We start from the raw sequence: 25,535 nt of genomic DNA, 5'->3' as shown, positions 1-25,535 counted from the left end.
CATTCACTGAACACATTTCATTGTGTACAATGCATTAAGGATGAAGACATAAAATTAATAAGTCATCTGCCTGTTCTTAAGGAGTTCAAACTGCAAGTGAAAGATAGTAATTTACAGATGAAGATTTATATCAAGTACTATAATTGCACATATAAGAATACCAAGTTTTTCTTGGGGGAGTGGGTTGGAATAAGGTATAAATAAGGTGGAATGATCAAAGTAGAAGGTAATTCCAAGTAGGGAGACTAATATTGAAAGCTGCAAATAATTTGATATGGTCAGAGCATGATAGCATACTGGCAAGTGGTTTAGAAAAAATGAGACAAATTAGAGGAAGGAGCCATGACTTGAAGATGTATTTTGACCCATTTTAAGGAACATAAACTTCACCTTATAGTCACCAGAAAGTCAGTGAAGGTTTAAAGGAAGCCCAATATAATCAAATTTATATTTTAAAAAAAAGAGGAAAAAAAACACTTTGATTGTGAAAATGAAAACTATAATACTGACATCAGAAAGATAAAACAGGAGGCTATCACAGCAGCCAAATATGAGAATAAAGAGGAGAGAGACAGATACAACAAATTTTAAAAGGTTTATCTCGGGTAGTAATCCCAGAGAAAGCATAGGAAAGAATAGATGAGTTTTGTGAGCTTTTTTTTTTGTTTTTGTTTTTAAATTATTATTTGTGTTTCATTATTTTTTAAATTTATTTTTATAGGTCTTTTGTTCACGTGGGATAGGAATAAGATAATATTTGCATTCTGTGAGGGGAGCACCTGTAGACATTCAGATGGAACTGTTCCAAAGACATTTAGATAGATGTAGAGCTGGGGCTCCAGTAGTATATTTAGAAGAGAAGTGTTTATTTTGCACTCATTACAGAGAGAAAGCTCAGAGGATGTATGGAGTAATAGTTGTAGGGGAGTACATCAGAATTGCCTATTGAAATAAAAAAAAAACTAAATATACTAATAACATAAGAAAGGAGAATCAGATCACAAGACTAATAGAAAGATCTTCATAAGAAATTGTTATTATTTTTTAAGAAGGGAGAATCAGTTAGCATTGTAAAGGGTTATGGGCATTGTAAAGGGTAAAGGCAAGAAGTCAGGCATAGACTAGAGGGTCATTGAACTTGGCAAATAGGAGATAATTTCTTGGTAACCTTCGTTGAGAGTCAGTTCAGTGGTAAAGAACAATTGTAAAGAACAGCCAAATTTCATTGGGTTGGAGCAGAAAATGTATGGTGAAGGAGTAAATACAGTGAAGAATACTATTTTTAGAAAAGACTGATGGTTGGGGGGCCTGGGTGGCTCAGTCAGTTAAGCATTCAATTCTTGATTTCGGCCCAGATCATTATCTCACGGTTGGTGAGTTCAAGTCTCATGTGAGGCTCTGCGCTGACAGGTCTGAGCCTTCTTCAGATTCTCCATCTCTCTCTCTCTCTCTGTACCTCCCCTGCTCTTGTTTTCTCTCTCTCTCAAAAATAGACTTTTTTTTAAAAGAAAAGATTGATGGTAAAGGAAAGATGTGAAGTCCAGTTGCTATGAAAAGGTGATGCAAAGTTGTGGAAGAGGACAGAATGTGCACAAATAATCTGTCATTAGAAAAGGGTTAAGAAGTTACTCTGCCATCTTAGACCATAAGACTTTGGCCAAACACTTGAGTAGCTTACTATTTAAGGTTGACCCTGTAGCTTAGGAAGACCCAAATACTTTTGCAGACTAAATCAACTGTTATTTCAGACTGCATATAAAATATTAAAAAATGATAAAGTATAGTAAGATACTGGGATAAGTGTAGGGAAATGGATAAGTGTTTGGAAGAAAGGAGGAAACCAAACTATAAGTAGACCAAAAAAAAAGTATGTTTTATTATTTATTTGCAAGCAGGAAGGGAGAATATAATAAAGACTTTAAGCTAGGATAAAGATAAAAATATCAAGATAGAATGTGAAGGAATTGAACAATAGATACGAAAAGTAGATTTTACAACAAAATTCATAAAAGGAACTGTGGGAAGTTAATAACTTACTGTGGATTTTCTTGAAAAATGAAAAAAAAAATTTTTTTCAAAGGTGGTAAACAAATTAGTCCATGAGTTGAAGTTTATGAAACAGAGTACCTAGTACATGGTAGGTGTATATCAAATTCTTATGTTGCTGGGGGAGCAGTAAGTCTTCCAAAAAATATAGATAGATTTTATTGTGCCTAATGTTATCATTACCAGCTGCTGAATAACAATAAAAATAACTCACAATGTTATTTCCCCTTTCTTAGACTAAACTTTTGATTTCTGTGTTATAACTATCTCAGTCTTGTACTTGGACAAGAACTACTGCATTTATGAATCAAGTTTCAGTCAAGACTTTTCTTTTGTGATAATAATAATGTAAAAATCATAACTATTGGATATCTTAAAAACAACAACTAAAACATATGCCTTGAAATTCTTCCTGTTTAATATAGGATGCTTGAAACTAAGAGCGCTCATGAAAACTCATATACTTTATTACTAGCTAGAAATTAATAGATTTAAGTAAGTGAACTAGCTCCTTTAGGATAAACAAATGGGTACCTTTTTAGATGAGATTATTTATTACAGTTACATCTGTGGATTTGATTTTTCCCTCATATTAATTTTATTCACATAGTGTCCTTGTAGGGCACATTTCACATCCTAGGGAAAGACTTTCTGGGTCTATATCCCATAAGCCAATTTATCTTATAAGTCAGTAATTCAGATGCATAGCCATCCAGCAAATGGGACCTTATCGTACCTAAAAGATAATGAAATTTGAAAAGGAACATGTAAGGGCTCAGCGACAATGGAAAAGGAGTTCTCTCTCCAAGTGTTTTCTTCCAGATACACCTTCTCTGTTTCTATAGTCAGTGCAACATGTGGATGCAGTGCTTTGTTATATATATACATGTGCACACGTGGGCACTCACACCTGCATGCATGCATGCACACACACACTTGTGCTACCTATTACTTTTTTTTAATTTTTAATGTTTTTTATTTATTTTTGAGAAACAGAGAGAGTGCAAGCCAGGGGGAGGGGGACAGAGAAAGGGAGACACAGAATCCAAAGCAGGCTCCAGGCTCTGAGCTGTCAGCACAGAGCACAACATGGGGCTCGAACCTGCCAACGGTAAGATCATGACCTGAGCTGAAGTCGGATGTTTAACCAACTGAGCAACCCAGGTGCCTCCAGTACTTTTTAACATAAATAAAGCAAGACATGAAAAATATAAATTAGTACAATAAAAAGTCAATATACACAGAGACAGTTTGATAGGCTATGGAGAGAGGCTACGGTGCAATCATCTGTAAATTATTTGAAGTATTTTACACTTTTTTTCTTTGGTTTAGATCTTAATAGTAATTAATCTTTCTTTTCTTTCTTTCTTTCTTTCTTTCTTTCTTTCTTTCTTTCTTTCTTTCTTTCTTTCTTTCTTTCTTTCTTTCCTTCTTTCTTTCTTTCTTTCCTATTCCACAAGGCAGAACATCTGTTTACAGAGTGGAAATGGATATTATAAGGAATCAGTTTTAGTTTCTTCTCTTTTTGAAGAGAAGCAAAACCCTAAATCCTTGTAAATCTTTTATTATTGCCCTGAGAGTTTTAGACATCAGGCTACCTGGCAGGGTGGAGGGAGATAACCTGAAGAATTGTTCAGAAAGTTTGTCATTCTGTATTCTTCTTCTGGTTGTGTGAGAGGTTGTGTGAATAGGTTCGGGGAGAGTACATGATATCTTTCCTTCTCTCCCAATTGAGATGGGTCTAATTACTCCCTTTGGGAAGTACATGAACTTGCCTGGGCCACCTGGACACCTTTAGGTGGACTGGAGACCTAAAGGAGAGGAAACTGGTGATTGTTTTTTCATAAGTTCATAATAAAACTTTGAAGAATCCACAAACAATACGCTAAAGGAAGAGATAAGCATGCCTATAGACGAAATCATCATTCCTTCTGGGTTTGCATACCTTTAGAGCCTAAGCAGTAAGTTAAATAAAAGATGTGGTTTGAAAGTAAACAGAAGAGATATGACAGCAAATTTAATGTTTTCTTTCTTTCTTTCTTTCTTTCTTTCTTTCTTTCTTTCTTTCTTTCTTTCTTTCTTTCTTTCTTTCTTTCTTTCTTTCTTTCTTTCTTTCTTTCTTTCTTTCTTTCTTTCTTTCTTTCTTTCTTTCTTTCTTCTTTTCTCCTTGTCAGCTTCCCTGTGCTGCAGGCTGGGCAGGGAAGTTGGAAGAGAAAACATTGACTTAAGTTATTTATAACAAGTGCCCTAAAAACCACAGAAAGACTAATCGATCTTATATCTTTCCTATCTCATTAAATATTTTAACTGACACAGACAAAAGAAAGTGGCTGGAACAGGAAAATTGAGAAAGTATATGAGGGGAAGAATGGTTTTATTCCCTCTTACTGCTGCTTTGATCCACATTCCCTGTCAGATCTTCCTTTGTAGTATCTTATTGCTATTCCTGGTGTGGCTGTGCTGTTTTCACTCACATTTTGCAGGCTTCCTTCTCCTTTTGGACTATCTGGAGGGAAAAGTCTAGTATTTCTCACTTGGCTTATCTTTATTTGGACTACATTATTTTCTTTTCTCTGTTTTTCGGGACTTTTAGCCTGAGGAAAAATTGACAGAAAGCTTTCATATTCACTTGACAAATTAGAGATTCCAGTACATTTCTCCCTCAAAAATTACCCGAAGGGTGAAACACATTTCAATACTTGACTGACCAAAACAAAGTGGGGAAGAAATATAGTTGAAGGAACATAGCAGAAGACGTTTTGGCAGAAGAGGCATTTGCTTACCTGTTTACTAAAATTCCTGTGGTTCCCATGGACTCCTCCCATCTCCCTCTCCTTCCTTGCCTACAGATGCTGGAGATATTAATCCCCACAACCACCTTGCTTCTACTGCGTATGAAATGCTGCAACCACTTAGTATGTCCAATTTCAGTGTGACTTAACATCCTAGTTAACCCTCCGATGGTTCCCAAACTCTACACCAAGTTATAGACTCTGTGGAGAGAGGATTTGAAGTAAAGGTACAGTCTTCCTATTTGCACATTGCACCTACTCTAATAGGTCTGCCTGGTCCTCCTCACCAAGATTCATTAGCCATATTTTTATTGGAAAGTGGAAGAAAACAGACATCCTACAAATATTCTACCCTCTGCCCAGTTTTACTGACCCCCTACCTCATCCTTTTGCCCATGTGTTTCTTTTAAATATTATCTCCTAACACCTCTTTTCAACTTCAAAGTTATAGTTTGTTTTCTTCTAGTCAGATTTCCTGTCCTTTCTTTCTTCTTCTCAGAATACCATCTAAAACTGGGTTCCACTTGCTCCACATTCCTACTCTTCTCGCATTCTTTACATGCACTTCCACCTGAGAGCCCCAGTACAATTATTTTTGAACCTCCATTACGGTGACATTGCTGGATCTCGAGTCCTCTTAACTGTGTGAGATGCCACCCCCATGTTCACGGAGTCATAATTTGCCTCTTCACTCTATCTGCCACCAATCCCCACTCAGACGGGCTCCCTGCCATGTATACAGAGGATTCTCTGTGGAAGTTTGGGGAGAGATGGAGGTGGTGGAATGAGTTGTGATTGTGCCTATTGTGATCGTTGTGGCATCCTTAAACTCTGTGAGTATCAGATGGAAACCCGGGGGTATTATGAGATAATCTTTTTAGATTTGTCTGGGAATATTACCACTGTCTAGGATGTTGGGTTGTTTTTTTTTTTTAATCTGTAAGGATTAACTTTAAGCAGAATGTGAAGTAAGATACTAAAGAGCAGACATTAAATACATCTCCTCAAGTAATTCTTAAACATCCTAAATTTAGTACCAATAATTTAATTAACATTATGCAATTACATGTACCATGTTTCAAAATAATCAAATCATAAGAAATTTTAAAATAAAACATTCAAGGAAGTCTCTAGTTAAGCATTTACATAGCATTCATTATTCTGTCAGCCAATGTACCAGGAAGCAGGACAATTGATAATATCTTTGCTTTGTGTAGAATGGAAGCATATGGGTTTAAATACCTTGTAATACAGCACTATTGAAATTTGAACCCTGTCTTCTCAATAAAGGCACTATACAGGATCTTTTGGAACACAACTTCTTAATAGGAGATTCTGATAGATAGCTAAGTAAGAAACAAAATATAAATGCTTGTCATGATTGCTTTCTATGTTATATATTCCATTTACTGTTTCTATTGAAAAAAATATTGAATGTAAAATGTAATTGAAAGGAATATGGAAGAGATTTTGCTTTTGTAGATGTAAAAGAAGAATATCTTTTTTTTTTCCTGTTTGGAACAGTGTATTTATTTCTATTCATAATAGCATTATCTGTTTCATATGATAAGATGTTATTTTTAATGAAGAAAACACTGAGGCAATTATAATTGTAAATTGTAAATAAAACATTTATTCTAATCATCATTTAAGCACAAATAAGGATACAATTGCAAGATACAATTAAATATAATAAGAACAGTGCATTATGAAATACAAATGACACATACACCCTTGAGTAAAATTTGCATATTTTAAGGTGACATTTTAACCATTTACAATTGATATAATTTCTATTTATAATTAAATGGGCTCTTTAAAATATCAACACTAGTAAAAGTGGCATAATCAAAGAGCCCTTCAGGTTGTACATTTACATAAGCCACCTGTGGAAATTTGAATTTGGAATAAAATTCTCACCTAAGTTAATCTAATGTACATAGTATGTCATGCACCTGTTCACAACATATTGCTAGAAACCATTGTATGGTAATGAATGTGTGAGCAAAGTAGAAAGGAATATATGATTAAGCATAAGCTATTCTGTATAAGGTGTAGATAATGACAGTAGCATATTGAAACTGATTCTCATCTAAGCATAGCAGGGAATTGGAAAGCCATACTTACTAACAATAGAGACAAGTCATACCACATTTATGCTTCTGAGAACGAGGGATTCATATTTCCTATAGCAGATATTAGTGATATGGCTGTGTAAAGGAGTAGAAAATGGCATGGATGACTTTCTAGCATTGCTGAGCTATATCCTCTGAGTAATAAAGCAAATGCTCAGTGGTTGCTCCATCTCAGTGTCTCTGGCTGGCTGTCTGCTCTTTTCATCAAAGTCGACTTCCACTTCTTTGCAACCAGATTCGGAATTCCCTATACTAACTCAATTAGACATTTGCTTAGTGTTACAACCGTGTACTTTTGAAATTGGAAGGAGAAAGAATTTCTCAGCAACATGCAGTTTTTTTGTTTGTTTGTTTTTGTTTTTGGTATGTTGGCTTTGTGCTGCGCTTATATTATCATGGAAACAAGGCACAGTCCTTGCGTTCATGGAGCTTACAACTTAGTGGGGGAGCAGATACATAAACAGGCAATCGCAATGAGGTATTTTAAGTACCACAATGGAGAGAATAGTTGTGCTACAGGGAAGACGTATGAGACTTCTAACCCAAGCTTGCAAGGGTGGGAGCCATGGGTTAAGTTTGACTTCCCAGAGTTAAAAAAGTAGAACCAAACAAAACCATGTGAATGAGTTGAAATACATATCTTCCCCGACTTATAATGCAGTTATGTCCTGATACACCCATCATAAGTTGAAAATATTGTCAGTCAAAATGCATTTAATACACCCACCCTATCAAATGTCATAGTTTAGCCCAGCCTACCTTAAACATGCTCAGAACACTTACTTACATTAGGCTATAGGTGGGCAAAATCATCCAACAAAAATTCAATGTTATAATAAAGTATTGTGTATCTTGTATAATTTTGTGACTACCATACTGAAAATGAAAAACCCAATGGTGTCTGGGTACAGAATGGTTGTAAGTGAATTGGTTGTTTACCCTTGCAATCACGTGTCTCACTGGGAGCTGTGGCTCCCTGCTGCTGCCCAGCTTCAAGAGAGAAAGTATCATCATATTGCAGATCTTCAGCTCAGGAAAAGATCAAAATTCCATATTTGAAGTATAGGTTCAACTGAAAGTGTATGGTTTTCACACTCTCACAAAGCCAAAAACTCATTTCGAACCATGGTAAGTCAGAGACCATCTGTACTCAGAATGTTAGAGCAAGAAATCGCTTTTGTCTCATCTATCCATTTCTTTATTTACCTGTTTTTCCAGTTTCAACCTGTGCCTCTGTTGAGTTCCGTTGTGCAGATGGGACATGCATTCCAAGATCAGCACGATGCAACCAGAACATAGATTGTGCAGATGCTTCAGATGAAAAGAATTGCAGTAAGATATTCCACTATCTTTTGTTTGTTCCTCCCTGGGTACCTTTGGCATTCCATGGAGCACTGCCCAATGTTTCACTGAACCTTGTCCAGAATTGATGTGTAATTAACCCCTGTTGTGTAGGATAATTGCATTTTTATCTCTTCAAATGAGGTTAACTTTTCTTGTTTCTGTGACCTACATAGAAGGCTCATAATCTTTGCAGATGAGGTGTTTTTCATTTTTCTGTTTACCTCCTTACAGATAATACAGATTGTACACATTTCTATAAACTTGGAGTGAAAACCACAGGGTTTATAAGATGTAATTCTACCTCACTGTGTGTCCTGCCAAGTTGGATATGTGATGGGTCTAACGACTGTGGGGACTACTCAGATGAATTAAAATGCCCAGGTAATTCTAGAAAGAAAAAAGTCTTTGCCTTGAGATTTAGAGTCTCATTGTATACAATAAATTTTTGAAACTTTATTTTTGATATCCAGTTGTTAGGATTACAACTTAAATAATGTAGACTAAATTACAGGAAATCATCCTCTTCCAAACATGCCCCTTGATGTTTTTTAATGAGTTATGAAATGATACTCAAGAAATCTGTTCTGTATTTGAATCGATTTCCTTTGAATGTTCAATTCGTCATTAATCCTCTTAAAGTTGGTGATTAAGTCTTAAAATGTGTGATCTCTAAAGTTTCCATGGAAGTATTACATACTGAGAAAAAAAAAATATTCGTGAACTAAAGGGAGAGAGACAATGTTTCTCACCACTGGCTTTATTCAATGTCATAGAGTTTGTATTGTCATGTTAGGCTGTTTGATGAAGTTTACATAATCTTTTGACATAGTAGCATGAGTAACAGTTATTTTCACTGGATCAAGGTCAGAAAGGCATATTTATATCTCACTTTTTAACCATTTTGCAAACATAAGCTCTTTCAGAGTGTCATCTGCATTCTTAACAGAATGCTTTCCATTGAAAAGTGCTGTTCCTTTCTAAGTATTTGAGAAAACAAATCTAAAAAAAATACAAGAAGTAAAGGTGTTAAATTACTATAACTGGAAATAGATATGCTTTATAGGAAAGTATTTCAGTAGTTTCATGACTACCATACTGAAAATGAAAAACAGAATGGTGTCTGGGTACAGAAGGGTTGTAAGTGTATTGGTTGTTTACCCTTGCAATCACGTGTCTCACGGGGAGCTGTGGTATTTCCTCCTTCTTATCCTGTTGCTATACTCACTTTTTCCATGTTTAGTTGACATGCAAGTTTTTAAAAATATTTTAGGAGACTATATTCATAGGTATTCTATGCAGCAGTATACACACACGCACACTCAATCTCTAGTGTCGAACGATATTCTTAATAATTCATAATCTGTCACTTAATTTGCATTAGCAGATTCCTTTTATTTTTGTGTTTTCCTGCTCAACGATTTGTAACATTCTTGATATCATTTTTGTTCCTTCTGTGTTTGAAAGGCTAGCTGCATCCTAGGAGGAACTGGAGAACTTTTCCGGTTCTATGGAGAACTTTTATATGCACTTGTGACTGTGGCTCACCGCAACTCTTCCACATTTTACTTTTAATCACATAAGACGTTTTAAAAGAAATATACTGACATTGATTTAGACTCATGGACCCTGGGTGTCTAGATTCATAATCTGTTGTTCTTTCTACAAAAATTACCTCATTATGGCTGTAGTTAATTTTTAAAATTAACTTGAAGGCAGCATGTAATAGATACTCATTAAAACTTACATATATATAAAAACTTTGTGGCCTTTATATATTTCTAATATTAACAAATTATTTTTAAAGTTTACTTTTAACATTAATAAAGAATTATAATCATAGTGGGCAAGAAGGAGAGGAGAGCTACATAGACTGATGAGACAGGTAGATGGACAGACTGGAAGCCAGTAATAGGTCAGGCTAAACACATTAGGTGATATCTAGGCAATATCCTAAGAAAAAGTAAGACATAAATCACATGATTTTTCAGTTTAGTGGTGAATTCTGTCAAAAATTTTATTTTCATCTTCAATTAAATATACAAAATTGGCATTTGAAAAAATAAAATGGGATTGTTATCTTAATACAGTCACAACGGATTATTGTCGTATGATTATTATAGTGTGAATGGATTATTATATCGTGATGTATATTCTAAGGTTTGCTTCCGAATTGGCTATGAGCCAGTCTAAAACTATGTAAACCTAAAGGTACAAGGGGACCTTGTAGAGAAAAATCTAATTTAGTAGAGAAAAATCTAATATTTTATATGCTCTCTTAGAAGTGATAATAACAAGAGGCGCCTGGGTGGTTCAGTTGGTTACGGCTCACGTCATGATCTCACAGTTCATGGGGTTGAGCCCTGCATCAGGCTCTGTGCTGACAGCTTGGAGCCTGGAGCCTGCTTCAGATTCTGTGTCTCCCTCTTTCTCTCTGCCCCTATCCCACTCATGCTCTATCCCTCTGTCTCTTAAAACAAATAAATAAACATTGAAAAAGATGCAAAAAAAAAAAAAAAAAAAAAAAGAAATGATAATAACAATACTCCACAGTCTACAAAATATGTAATTTACAAAGTAACTTTGCATGCAGATACTTATTTTCAAGATATTTATGTAAGAGATAACATTTTTAGAGATTCCATTGTAAATTGTTTTTCTTTTTACAGTACAGAATGCTTATATAAACCTTGTCAAAGCATACTCTGAATACAAGACAATAGGAACACCCAGCCCACACTTTCTCAGTAAAGACCCACTAATGTTTTTGTAATGTTATTCATCTTTATAAATATAGAATTACAGATATTTTCCGCCAAAAATGATTCTTTAGCCTTAGTCCCATTAACTTCATAATTATCTGTTTTATTTTGTTTTATTTTGTTCTATTTTGTTTTATTGTTTTGTTTTATTTTATTGTATTTTATTTTAATTAATGGTACTCCACATTATTTGTATTTAACAAATTTTTCCATTATCTTTTTTCTGATCCAGGATCCAATCCTGTATTGGATTTGATTATCATATCTTCCTAGTCCCTTCTGGTCTGTGCCAGTTTTTGTTTTGTCTTGTTTTAGTTTTTCCTTGGTTTTCATGACCTTGACATTCTTTTGTATATGTATATGTATATGTATATGTGTGTGTAATATATATAAATGAAAATAATTAATGTTTATTTTTGAGAGAGAGAGAGAAAGTGCAAGCAGGGGAGGGGCAGAGAGAGATGGAGACCCAGAATCCAAAGCAGGCTTCAAGCTCTGAACTGTCAGCACAGAGCCCAACACAGGGCTTGAATTCATGAGCCATGAGATCATGACGTGAGCCAAAGTCAGATGCTTAGCCAACTGACTTTGCCACCCAGGTGCCCCTAATATATATAAAATTTTATTTTAAGTAGGCTCCACACCCAATGTGGGGCTTGAACTCATGACCCTGAATCAAGAGTCTCATGCTCTACCAACTGGACCAGCCAGACACCCATGACCTTGACATTCTTGAAGAGACCATCTCAGCTTTTATTTAAGATTTTTTGTTATTTATCTCTTCCAGTTTACAGAGTATTTCTATTTTATTATCTACCTAACATTGTGGAAGCTAAGATTAATTTAAATTATTTAACATTACATTCTGTATTTTATCACAGTTCAAAACAAACATAAATGTGAAGAAAACTATTTTGGTTGTCCTAGTGGAAGGTGTATTTTGAATACCTGGATATGTGATGGTCAGAAAGATTGTGAGGATGGACTTGATGAGTTCCACTGTGGTGAGACATTCTATCTTGCTCTGTGACATTCTGTCTTTTTCTGTATGCCTTATTACTACTTATATGCTGATGTTCTCTTTTTTACATAGGAATTTTATAAAAAATGTTGCTAATTGATTTTAACAATTTTCATTTTTATTAAATAATACAAAATGATAAAAATTAAAATAGAACAGAACTTATAATAAAGAATAACAATCTCCTGTCCCAGCCTTTTATTTTAACATTAATGGTTATCTTTATCAATCTAAATGGTACACCTTTATTTTCTGACTTATTAACTTGAAATGCTAATATATTTACTTTCTGCTAAAAAATAAGGTTTTAGTTCACACTACTCATATACTCTGCCTACCTATTAACATTGTTATTCTAAATGTTTCTATTAATTACATGTATTGTTTTAAATAGTTTACTTAAATTTGTATTTCCTCAAAATCTCATCTCTCAGCATCTAACCTCCTAATTTCTCATGTGTACATTTCATTTTACTTGGCAAGGCAAGACAGCACTTTGAAAATTTATTTTATAGAATTTATGGATTTTGTAATTTCTAGGCCAAAGAAATTTCCTACAGGGAAACAAAGCATATATTCATTATTTTCATTTAACACAAGTAACGTACACTGTGGTGAATAGACAAAGTAGAGGAAAAGATTAAAAATGGATCTTCTATGAAATGTCAAACTCCTCTAAAAGTAAATGTCATCATGAAATACGAAGGTGCATTTTGTTTGATTAAGATGCTATATATCTTTACATTAGAGCCAGATTCTGAACAGGATTAACAGAGAACTTTACAAATAGTTTATGTAGATTCATAGTTTCTGGACAGGAAACCATTATACGGTTGTACTTTCTTTAGTTTCATTTTTTCCAGGCTTCAGTTTTTCTAAACTCTTTTCAACAGGTCTTCTAAGTGAATATTTTAAATAAAGATGCAAGGTTGTTAAATAATTTATAGGATCAAAATCAAATGTCTATTTTTATTTTCATTTACATTTGGAACACTTGAATTTGGAAGGGTTTTATTTTGGATTTTGCCTGGTAATAAATAGGCTGAGTGGAGGAATAGGCCAAGGGTGAAGGAGAAAAATCACAAACCTGACTTTGGAAATAAATGGAGTACACTATTATAAATGCATAATTTGGTAGTAAAATACAAGCCACCATGCCAATGAATTTGGATGTTATTAGTCAGCCTTAAGTGTCCCTAAGAGAGAAAAGTAAAAACACTTAAGGTTTAGTAGGTAGGGGTGTAAAACTGGTGGCTTGTCTTTGAGCTAAAAGCCCCTTAGTCACCTCATCATTATAAACAAACATATATGCTGGTGAATATAGCATATTGTGATCTTGCCTTAGAAGCATTTTTTTCTCTAGTTATTCAAAAATCAATTAAAAATTAGGACGGATGACTAGACCACACTTGGAATATTTGTTTTATATCTATGTACCAGATGTTGAATTTTTTAATGACTCCCTGGAATATATATTTAGGGGAGAGTGGCCAGCATAATTCTGTGAAAGTTCTGTGGGAGGAAAAATGTTGCATAACCTGAACACTCAGCGGGAATAAGCAGGCTGTTGTCAAAATTTTATAGAGCTGTAGTAGAGAAGACAAATTTGGCTTGTTTTATTATAAGACAATTGATTTTAGCGAAATCTAAAGGAAGGACTTTCTCACTGTCAGATCTGTCCTAAGATGGTCTCACATGATTTTTTTTTCTTTTGCATCTAAAGCAAACATTTTTGTTTGTTGTCTAGATTCTTCTTGTTCTTGGAACCAATTTGCTTGTTCTGCACAAAAATGTATATCTAAACACTGGATTTGTGATGGAGAGGACGATTGCGGAGATGGATTAGATGAAAGTGATAGCATTTGCGGTGAGTTGTTTCTTTTGTGTTCTCATTCAATTCTTAGGCATATGATATATGTGCACTACAATTTTAGAGCAATCAAAAACATGAAACTCTGTTTTCTACTCTGTTAAATTTAATTTAAATTTACATATACATTTCCATGTAGCTGGTTTTATTATTTTAATGACAACCTGTCCTTCTACTATTTTTACATACACAGTTATTCAGTTTTTAGGATTTTTCCTGAATATTCACAATGAATACATTTGCAAATTTTATTTTATTTTATTTTTTTTTTTTTAGTATTCAATTACTTCTTTGGAATAGATCTCAATGACTGAGAATACTTGGATCAAATAATCAAACATTTTTCATGGCTCATGATATGTATTGCTAAGTGGCCCTCAAAAATATACTGATTTGCACTGTCACAAGCTACCCACACTATTTATGTTTGTATATATGTATTATAGTGATTGTTATTAGTGGATTGTTTTCAATAGATAGTAAAGAAGGGGGATATTTATATATTTTTAAGTGTACTTCAATAAACAGCTTTCTAGGATTAGAGATAGAATGTCCCACTATGTATCAACTACATAGCCAGTGTAATTGCTTTCAAATAATCACAAACATTTAACAAATAACTTAAATGGGATTACTAGCTTAATTTTTTAAGGGGAAAAAGAAGGAAGTGATCTAGTCTGTATAAATTTATTACAAATGGACAGGCATTCTACTATTTATTTATGTGTCTTTGTGTTTATCTTTCTGATCTGTTTCTATTTGCATGTTTGTATTATAGGCATAAAATCTTTACTCATTGTATTAGCCCTATTTCATAGCTTTTCTCATCCTTATTTTAGAGAGAAAAGGACCTGAGTCATAGAATAAGGTGCATGTACAGAGTTAGGTGTACTTAACACCATTTTTAAATTTCAGTAGTTGTGGCCTTTTAGGTCCCTTCCACTGAGACAGGTTGATAGGATTTTATACTATTCAAGTTGTTTGTAAACAACATAAAATTAGAGATGTCCCCTGAAAGCAGGCAATTTATTTTCTTGTATTTAAGCCACCCCAAATCTATCTTTTGTTTACATAGCTGAAACAGTTATGCGGCAGATAAATACAGAAGGATCACTATAGAAAAGCTCTGAAAGGAAAAAGAAATCAGTAATCAATTAGATGTTTCACCAGTGGCTTTTAACTACTTTTTCCTCTTTGCTATTAATTTTGTTTTAATTTTAACAAAAGAATCACCTACTTACAATGAGGTGAACATGTTGCCAGTCACTAAAATCATCTTGGATTTGACCTTTTGTTTCACCCTACACCAAAGTGCTCAATTGATACCTCTGTCTTTTCTGAGTGGACACAGCAAAATAGAAGGTATAAAGCTTATGCAATTATACAGAGCTGAATTATCCCACATCTGCATTTTTGCTACCTATTAAGAGGGTACAAAAAATCTCCCTTATGTAACTATTGTGATCATCTATCATGAATCAATGTATACAATATAAATGTTCTTTTTCAGAGTATTATTGCCAATCTACATCTATCAATGTGCTGATAACTTTTTAAATAATTAAAATGGTAATGGACATGTTTACCTGTTGTCAAAACCTGTCTGTTTAATTTACTTACAGGTTGTATTTTATATGCTAACTGCTAAGCTGGTGACACGTACAAAATCTTTAGAGCAAGTATCATTGAATGAACTGAATCTAATATAGTAGGTTTGGAAAGAAACTTTATAAATAATTTATCTCAGTGGTTCACAACCTTAAGTGCACAAAATATTCTTCTTAGAAGTTTGTTAAAAATGTAGATTCTGTTTTTAATTTTTTTAACATTTATTTATTATTGAGAGACAGAGAGACACAGAGCATGAGCAGAGGAGGCGTAGAGAGAGAGAGACACAGAATCTGAAGCAGGCTACAGGCTCTGGGCTGTCAGCACAGAGCCCAACGCGGGGCTCGAACTCACAAACTGTGAGATCATGAACTGAGCCACCCAGGTGCCCCAAAAATGTAGATTCTTAATCTTCATCTTTAAATATTCTAATATGGGCTGTAAGCACAACCTTTCTTAATAAACACAATAATGGTTCTGACTTGGAATCTGAGGATCCCATTTAGTTAATAAATTGCTTTAGGTCACTCAGAGAATCAGTAATGACAGAGCTAGGACCAGAATTCAGATTTCTGGAGGATTTCCTAAATGGGATAGTAACTCTTACCAATCAAATATAATATCTGAGCACGTACCCAAGATGGATCTGGTGGAAATCTTTCAGCTTGTCTTCCTTTCCTGGAATTCATTTCCCTGAGGAAGGCAATGTGTCTCCAGATGGCAGGAGTAACTGTGGAATGATGCCATGAGTTTTTTCTTTGGCCCATTTTCTTTCCAATTGACTATGATGTTTTGGCATGCTCTTAACACAGAATCTATTGAATACTATCAAGGGAGTCAGGAAATTAGCTGCAAAGAGCTTTATGCCATTTTATAGCTTGAGGTGTCTTAGTAATTATCTAGTCATTTCCCTCATTTTACAAATAGTGAAGCTCAAACACTAGTCTTCTCCAAGGTCATAGCGAATTAGATTTCTCAATAGCCAAATTGATGTTATATCTATTATGCCTACCTTGAGAATAAATTGGGTGATAATCGGAAAGTAGACAAGGAGTTTCACATGCACCAAAACTTCCTTACTAGGGAGAATGCCTTTTTTTTTTTTAAACTCAAGCTAAATAACAAAAATATTATGGAAATTAAAGCACTAATTGAGAGTATAATAGTAAAAGTGACACTTTATATTCTAATGGCAAGTTTGAAAAGATAGATCATTATGAGGAATAGTATAAAAATAAATTCTGGAGGAAGATAATTATATTATAGAAGGTACTAAAGACATAATAGTTAGCAGGTGAATTCATTTTTAAATGAAAGCAACATTTATTTAATAGATTTTTTATGATTTCTTCCAGGAATAGATATCATATTAAACCTCATTCTATTAGCACTGATCCCCAATCAAATGAGCACATGTGAATTACCTGGAGGACTTTTCTACATTCACTTGCCATCCTGTCTTCTAAGCTAAAGTATATGTGAAGGACAGTCATGTTTATGAAGGAGAAAATCCTCAAGGGGTTTTATATGGGCACCCTGTTGCCCTGCCGTATTGAAAACATTGCCTTGAAAAGCATTTTCTGCTCCTAGCAACTCTACAGCTGAAAAGAAAGATGATAATTATATAATGAAAGCATGTTGGTCACTGCTTTAAATATTTGGAAACAAATATCTCTCTTCACTCCATTCAGTCGTATTGTATTTTATTCCTGGAGATAATAGCTTTTCTTTTTTTTTAATAGTTCTAACAATGTGTTTTCTTCCTTTTCTTTCTTTCTTTCTTTCTTTCTTTCTTTCTTTCTTTCTTTCTTTCTTTCTTTCTTTCTTTCTAGTACCTTTCTATGGGCAGCTTTTGCTCTCAGGAAAATGAAGTTAAAGAAAAGTTAGAACATGATTTGAGGGTCATGTAACTGATTCATTCAACAAACATGTTATATAAATAAAAGCAGGAGCTAGGAAAATATCATGAGAAATAATCATGTTCTGTTTCATATGTTTACCCTATACCCACATAAGGAGAAACAAAGAAACCACCAATGACCCTTTGAATTTATAGTGAAAGTCAGCAAGCATTTTTTTTCTTTCTGTATACATCTGAAAAACATCATACATCTAAAGGGACATTGAATTGACAGAGCAAAGGTAAATTCTATTTATTAAGTGTGTATGAAAAAAAGGAACATGCATACATTTATTCTTTTCAGCCAACACAAGGTGGGGAGTAACAGTCATAACATTAGTGGTTAAGAGAAGGTGCTTAGCAATCAGAAGTTTTGGACTCCTAGCTCAACCTGTGGGACTTTCAACTTCTCTGAGGCTCAGTTTTCTTTCAGTGAAATAAGGCTAAGAATAGTCTACTGGTTGGGATTACTGCAAAAATTAAATGAGTGAATATATTATGTGCCTAGCATATATTAAGCAATAAAAATTTCATTATTATCATTACATTGTTATTATAACTATTACTATTATTATTATCCTTATAGGTTCTGTCTTTTATAAATGTTATCAAAGTTTATTCACAAGTCTATGACATATCTATGCTTTGCTACATCTTACAAGCAGAAAAGATCTTTATTGTTTTCTGCCATGTAGCCTTAAGAAATCAAACACTTGCAATTAGGAAGAAATGCATTCTGGGAGGAAAATGTGTAAACATCTGTAGGAGAAGGATGCTATCTAATGATTCCAAATAGCTACAATCTCTTCCTTGTTAGCAACATTCTTCTGTGTCCTTTCTTTCTAAGGGAAATATAAATGTTAGACTTCCCCAGCAGACATGCAGTGATCTTAATGGCATTCTTTCCTTGGGTTTCAGGCACTGCCACCTGTGCAACTGACATGTTCAGCTGTCAGGGCTCCCATGCCTGTGTGCCACGGCACTGGCTTTGTGATGGTGAAAGGGACTGTCCAAATGGAAGTGATGAGCTCTCCACAGCAGGCTGTGGTAAGACACGTGAAGGAAAGCTGCCGCAGCACCCTCAGACTCTTGCTTTTGTAGTATTTATCATCTCACATTTTCTCTCACTTTCCCACTCCCTGGACTCATACATAGTACCAGAATTAATCAGGTGGGATGTTGTCATCAGAGTAGTTCAGCAACCCCTCTAACCAGCTACTGTCCAGAGATTTTCAAACATGCACATTGGGATTACCCATTTAAAAACCATTCTGATGAACACAGACCCATCTCTTCTCTTCTGAGATTATGTAGCTATTGTGTGACTATAGTAGATTTGTTATTTTCTTTTTAGAACCCCACCCCCACAAAGTGTTTTAGGTTGCCTATTACAGACACTCTATAAATGACTGATGTGATCCCAAATAACTACTGATCAGAAGGTCAGTAAACACCTATTAGTCCTGCGGAGAGGGTATTAACCCTTAGGTCAGGTAAAAATAGTATGGATATAGCTGAATGAGGCTGGGGGATCAGGGGAACACCTTTGGAGGTCAAACAATTTACTAAGTTTCTGACTCTTGGTCACCTCAGGAAATGTTCACGGAATTAGTAGTAAAAATTTAGATAAAATCTTTTGCATGATCAAGAGAATGAGGGACCTGAATATTTGAAAACTGTCCCAAGGTCACATAGGGGATCCATTGAGCTGAGCAAGTTGTCAGAAACAGTGCTGTGAATTCTGGCCATTAAAATGAATTCTGCCAATCATTTCTCCAATGACCTGTCTTCAGGTCTTTAAAACTGTATTTGAAGCCATAATATAGGTGTGTGTCTGTGTGGGTATGTATATATGGGTGGACGGGGTAGTTAAAGTGGAGAAAGAAAAAGAAAACTATGAGGCAGGCCTATGTGTTCAAAACTCATGCTATTATAGAATAGTTCACTTTGATCTTGAAACCGATATGTGTCTGTAAAGTCAATGGGGCCACTGAGGGCTACATAACAAAGGATTATGCATCATTTCAGTGATCCAGATGGCCCCAGTATACTATTGCTATTGTAGTAAGTTAACACTCTGGGAGACATATTAACACTTTTGGACCACATGGGTGCTGTTAAGTAAATTATGCTAAAGTACAACAAATTGTACTCAAGTGACCTGAAAGCGTTAATGCCAAATAAGCCTCTGTTGCTTGGTGTTTTAAAGAATAATTCATGTATTAGAATTGGCATAATTCACTTGAGTTATATAACTGTCACAGAGTTCAAAGTTAGCGGAGTTATTAGTAACTGAATTTTACTATGATTATAATGGGAAGTTTTAATGCTACTTCTACATGGCTTCCATATCTTTTTTGAAAACAAATTTGTTGGAAATAAGTTACACTTGATTAAATCCAAGGAATCCTTTTTGTTTTACTTACTCATATCTCTATTGTAGTCATTACAGACTTGAAAGCAGAGATTTCCTTTTTTGAATATGGGTAAAAGAATAATTATAATACTTTAAATATCAAATTAAATATAGAAGATACTAGGTCCTCACAAAGAAATATTATATAACAAAGGGTAAAAGTGTCATAGAAGGATTTCAAGGAAAAGAAATAACATTATCTTTGTAATGAAGGACAAAGAGAAAAAAGAGAGTTATTCTAGGTAGAGAGAAGTACCTATTAAGACTTGGATGTGGTGGGGGGAGTTAGAAGGCATGTAAATTTTTTCAAGTGCCCATTATGTGTCAATTATATTGTTAAGTTGTTTTATTTACATTATTGAATTCCCACAGTATCTCAGTGAAATGTTTTTGGGAATCTGCCAAAAATAGTTGTTAAATAGATGAGAATTTAAATAGCACCTGGGAATTTACTGAGTACCTAAAATAAGCTGATCTGCTTCATATACCTTATCTGGTTCTTGCAAGAAGTTTATCAGATAGATCTTATCATTCCCGTTAAGTGAATAAAGAAACAGATAAAACAAGAAAGTAAAAACCTTCCATAAGATATAAATCATAAGTAGCAGAGTGACTTTTTGCAAAACCTTTCTCTTTCTAGTATACTATAGTGACATATATCAGATTCTTTTTTTATTTTACTTAAAAGTGAGATATAATTGACATATAACATTATATGAGTTTTAGGTAAACAACATAATGGTTTGGTCTATGTGATATTTTACAGTAATTACTATAATAAGTTTAGTTAGCATCTATTCTATAGCAGATTTTTTATATTCAAAATGTCTCAAACAACCTTGAGTCCTAACATACATTAATCTTTTAAATATTAGACAAAGTAATTGAAAATATTTAAATGATCTCTTTAAACCACTATGATTCCATGCATATAGCATTAAAGTTTATTTACTCTGCAAAACTTACCAGTTTTTGAACTTTTGCTGAAGGTTATTGGACATTTTGGTCAACTATTTTCCCCATTGGTTAGGACCCTTGTTAGAGCATTGTTTTCATGAATCAGGGTTCCGAAAGAATCAGTATTCCATTTCATGGATCAGTATTCTTAATTTGATGTGGTACTTACTTATTGGGCTTATCAGACCATAGATCTTAACCTATTTCAATATCCCAAAGTCACCCCAGTTTTATTTTCATCTTTGAAACAATAGTTTTCTTAGCTATTTTGATGTTTTCTTTTCACTTCCATCATGAGCATTAGCACTCGGTAGTCTTTTCAGGTTCATTTTTCACAAAGAAGCAAGGTTTTTATCACTTTACTAGCAATCCTGCAGGCATAAGGAGAGAAAAAACCCAGCCACATTATTACAGTTGAATGATTTTTTTATCACTTATGAACTTTTGAATTCATCCTTTAGCAAACTTACAAATTGCTAAATGGCCTGAAATTTCAGGGTCACTGTGGAATTGGTGAATGTATTAATACTAAAACTTTGAATCAGCGTTCATATATTTCATATATAAATATATGCATGTTAATATATGTTATGAATTTATATGTATGTCCATATATATATTATGAATGGAATATTGAGAAAACTTTTCTTTTTTTGTAAATAACTATGAATTATTGAGTATAATAGCATACATTCCCCAAAGTCCTAAGGTGGGGGGAGATGAAATAGGTACTCATCTAACTTTTTTTTTTGTGGTATCTTTATTAGCTCCCAATAATACCTGTGATGAAAATGCTTTCATGTGTCATAATAAAGTGTGCATCCCCAAGCAGTTTGTTTGTGACCATGATGATGACTGTGGAGATGGCTCCGATGAGTCACTGCAGTGCGGTAAGTATACCCAAACTTTTCATAGAAGATGTTGTCAGGCTGAGTAAGAATCTTTTAAGATATCTTAAGAAATACGTATATACAAGAACAACACATTTCTTTATGCACTAAGGACATGTAAACTCAGTCATATATAGATGCGCCACAATAACTTTTTTAAGCTCTAGCTTAATTACACATTGACTTGGAGACCATGCCTACGTGTAGCATATTCTTATTAGGAGCCACACAGGAAAATGTTTATGAAAATGTTTTTGGTTTAAAGTGCTTTAAACTTTAAAGACAATATATGGCTAGCTAGGTCAGTCTTATAGCCAAATGAAATACTTGAGTGAGAAAAAAAAGAATTCACAACTATCAGAGAAATTGGATACGTAATATTTTCCTTTCACCTTATCCTTTTACATGTACACTTATTTGTTAAAATTGAATAATATAATGATAAAATTTATCTTATTGCATATATATTTATAGGACCAGTACATATATAATATGCACACAAATACAAATATAACTTTTGTAGTGAAAATCATTAAAAATTCCTAGCTGAAATTGAATTCTTACATGAACCTAGTATTTTTGTAAGAAGAAAAAAAAACTTAAATACATACATGAGTAAATGTAAATGAAAAGCATTAAAATCCACATATAATGACGAAAGGCAGTAGATTTAGTGCCCTCTTTTGTTCTTCCTGTGTTGTGTCTATAGCCTTGGTTTTTGATAGCAGTCTCTGATAGAAATCATTGGATACCAGTTTTTATGATCATTTCACCATTAAGTCATGGATTCAATGTGATGTTTTAAAAGATACATCATAACTCAAGGTGTTAATCAGAAGTACAATTAATTCTGATTGAATACCTTCCCTCTGTTAGACACTTACTCAGTTGATATGGAGATGAATGAGACAGAGATAGAAGAAATTGCAGACAAACAGGAAGATCAGAAATACAATATAGAAAAATAGCACACATTGTCAGATGGCAATAAGAATCACAATACATGGGAGCAAAGCTGAGAGAATAATTTTTGAGTCACTAAAGAATAAAGAAGCAAGGATTGTTAGAGAAAGTCATATTTGGATGGTAGAGAACATACACAGTGGTTAAAAGCTTGGACCTTAGAGGCAGACAGCCTGGGTCCAGATCCTGGCCCTGCCCCTTACTATCTGTGTGCTCTTTGAAAAGTTATTTCACCTTTTTGTACCCAAATTCTTCATCTATTTTAAATATATATATATATATATATATATATATATATATACACATATATATAATGTATAATATATATATACATATATATAATGTATAATATATATAATGTATAATATATATATAATGTATAATATATATATAAAGGATGTTAAGAGAATTAAGTTAATATTTGTAAAGTGCTAAGAATAGTTCTGCACACATAGAAAGTTCTTTGTATGTTTACAAATGACTGTAAATTGACATGGTTGAAGAATACAATTAGTCTTTTCTGAGGTAAGTTAGAAGTTGAAGCTGGATTCTAAAAAGTCTGGAATATTTGTTAAGGAATTTGTTTTTAATTATTTGGCTCCTAGTTGGCAACACACATTTGAAATAGGGAAATGCCACAGTCAAAATATGTTTCAGGACCATCTTTTTCAGCAGAGTGGATGAAATATTACCCTGGGAGAGGGGAGACATTAGGGAGAAAGTAAGCTAACTAGAAAATTATTGCAATAGTTCTGATGATTAATGATGTGATGATAAGCCAGGGCAGAAATGGTGGAATGAGGAGAACAGAATGAGTCAGAATTCATCTACGGTCAGATATGGAGGAGAAAGGAGAATTTCTAGCTCGGATGACTTGGTGGATGGTGTGTTACTATTAATGAACTTTGGAACACAAGAGATTAAGGGCCAAGTTTTGCAGATGCAGAAGAGAAATGTAAAAAAGAATTAATTTTGGATACTTTGAATATGAAGTGTTAATCAGACAATCACATGGAGCTGTACAGTGAGTGTTTGAAAACTTAGTTCCAGAAACCAAAGGATAACCAGGAAAATAAGATTAATTTGGTGGTCATTGGCATAAAGATGATATTCAAAATGTAGCCAAGAATGAGAACACCCAGCACTGCAGAAAGGAAAAGGGGAAAGCAACATGTTGAAGATTGAAGTTAGGGCTTCACCTGCAATATTTTAGAATGGAACAGGAGTTGACTTCATACAGAAAGAAGGATAAAAGGGAACAGCAAACGTGAAGTTAGAAAGATGTCCAGGAGAGTGGATTATAAATATTAAATTAGGAAATTATTTACAGGGTAGTGTGCTCAACATCAAATGCTGAAGGAAGGTGAAATAGATAGAGTCTGAGACACCTTCGAATTCACTTGTCACTTGGTATTTGTTAGCTCAAAGAGGAATTTCAGAAGGCAGATGTGTAAATGGATATTAATGAATTGAGGAAGAGCTGGAGATAAGTGAGGAAACGCTGGCTAGGGTAGTAGGAAAGAAGAGTAAGGTATAGTTAAGAGTTATGTGGATGGATTTTTATTGTTACTGGTCTGGGAGAGACTTGAATGTAATGTACATATTGACCTATTGACTGAGGAGAATGAACTAGTGAGGAACGGGAGGGAAGAAAGACCAGGGAAACTGGAGTATTTTAGAACTCTCTAATTTTGCCATTCTATGTGACAAACATCTCAATTATATAATCATTGTTGAATTATTTTTCTATTGGAATTTTGCCTATTTGTTAATAAACATACAGATCTTATTCCCTCTTTTCAAAAGTAGAATATTTGCCAGATTTACCAGAAAGTTTCTTAATGGAAATGATACTTTTTATTGTTAACAAACTTAGGAGAAATTCTATCTAATACTCATAATATTTAAAATCAAATGAGTTTTACTTACAAACAGGCATAGATATGAACATTAAAAATTGATGGGTTGATACTGTGATTTGAATAAAGCTTTTTAATACCTCTAAGTATTAATATATAGGATAATTACAATAGTTTTGTTTTTATTGCTTTATAAATTTACTTTTCTTTCATTTTAGCAATGTCTTTACAGTTTCAACACTGCTTCCCAAACACAAACATAGCATTACAGCTTCTGAGAATAATCACTTCATCCATATGTTCTGGTGCTATACCTAATCAAGCTTAGTCTTGAAAAAAATGTAGTAGCTTTATTCTTGTTTTTCATTCAGAGGGAAATTTTTAGAAGACAGATAATAGGTGAACAGAGATGGTATGGTATCCTCGAGTATTGCATTTCTGTTTCCTCAGAAACACTAAGATTGCCTTGTTTTTTACTTTATTTTCTGGCCCTTAATCCTACTTTTCAACCACAAATATCTCTTCATTATGACCACTGTTCCCAAAAGAAATTAGAAACATTTATCATAAGAGACATGGGTAACTCCCATGGTTAACTAGGTATAGTGTACATTGGGGGATGTAGTTTTAATGAGTATTTGTTATATGAATTAGAAGGTTTGTTTTTTTGTCTCTAGCATATCGACAGTGTAATGTGGAAGAATTTAGTTGTGCTGATGGACGATGCCTCCTAAGTACTCAATGGCAGTGTGATGGAGACTTTGATTGCCATGACCATTCTGATGAAGCACCTTTAAACCCAAAGTGCAAAAGTGCAGGTACAGAAAATATATAATATGCTTATTCCACAATTTGCTTTTTACTTTATATTTTTAAGTATTTTTTAAAGTTGATTCATTTTTAAGAGATAGAGACAGTGTCAGCTAGGGGGAGGGGAGGGCAGAGAGAGAGAGAGAGGGAGACACAGATTCTGAA

The 25,535-nt window shown here is 33.9% G+C and overlaps 1 protein-coding gene across 4 annotated transcripts in view; it reads left to right on the top strand.

Annotated features, from left to right (window-relative positions):
- Positions 1 to 25,535, top strand: part of LRP1B (LDL receptor related protein 1B) — a 1,907,075-nt gene that overhangs the window by 1,613,144 nt on the left and 268,396 nt on the right. For all 4 annotated transcript variants that reach the window (XM_086718488.1, XM_025932005.2, XM_086718489.1 and 1 more), the window contains exons 48-54: positions 8,192 to 8,305; positions 8,549 to 8,698; positions 11,958 to 12,080; positions 13,845 to 13,964; positions 18,394 to 18,522; positions 21,616 to 21,738; positions 25,238 to 25,378. In XM_086718488.1, the coding sequence (XP_086574614.1) occupies positions 8,192 to 8,305; positions 8,549 to 8,698; positions 11,958 to 12,080; positions 13,845 to 13,964; positions 18,394 to 18,522; positions 21,616 to 21,738; positions 25,238 to 25,378 (900 nt within the window). The remainder of the gene's footprint in view (positions 1 to 8,191; positions 8,306 to 8,548; positions 8,699 to 11,957; positions 12,081 to 13,844; positions 13,965 to 18,393; positions 18,523 to 21,615; positions 21,739 to 25,237; positions 25,379 to 25,535) is intronic.

Source organism: Puma concolor, chromosome C1, assembly GCF_028749965.1.
Source record: "Puma concolor isolate L17-30 chromosome C1, mPumCon1.1.hap2, whole genome shotgun sequence".
NCBI lineage: Eukaryota > Metazoa > Chordata > Mammalia > Carnivora > Felidae > Puma > Puma concolor.
Note: the sequence above shows the minus strand (reverse complement) of the source record. Positions and strands in the feature narration are given on the sequence as shown.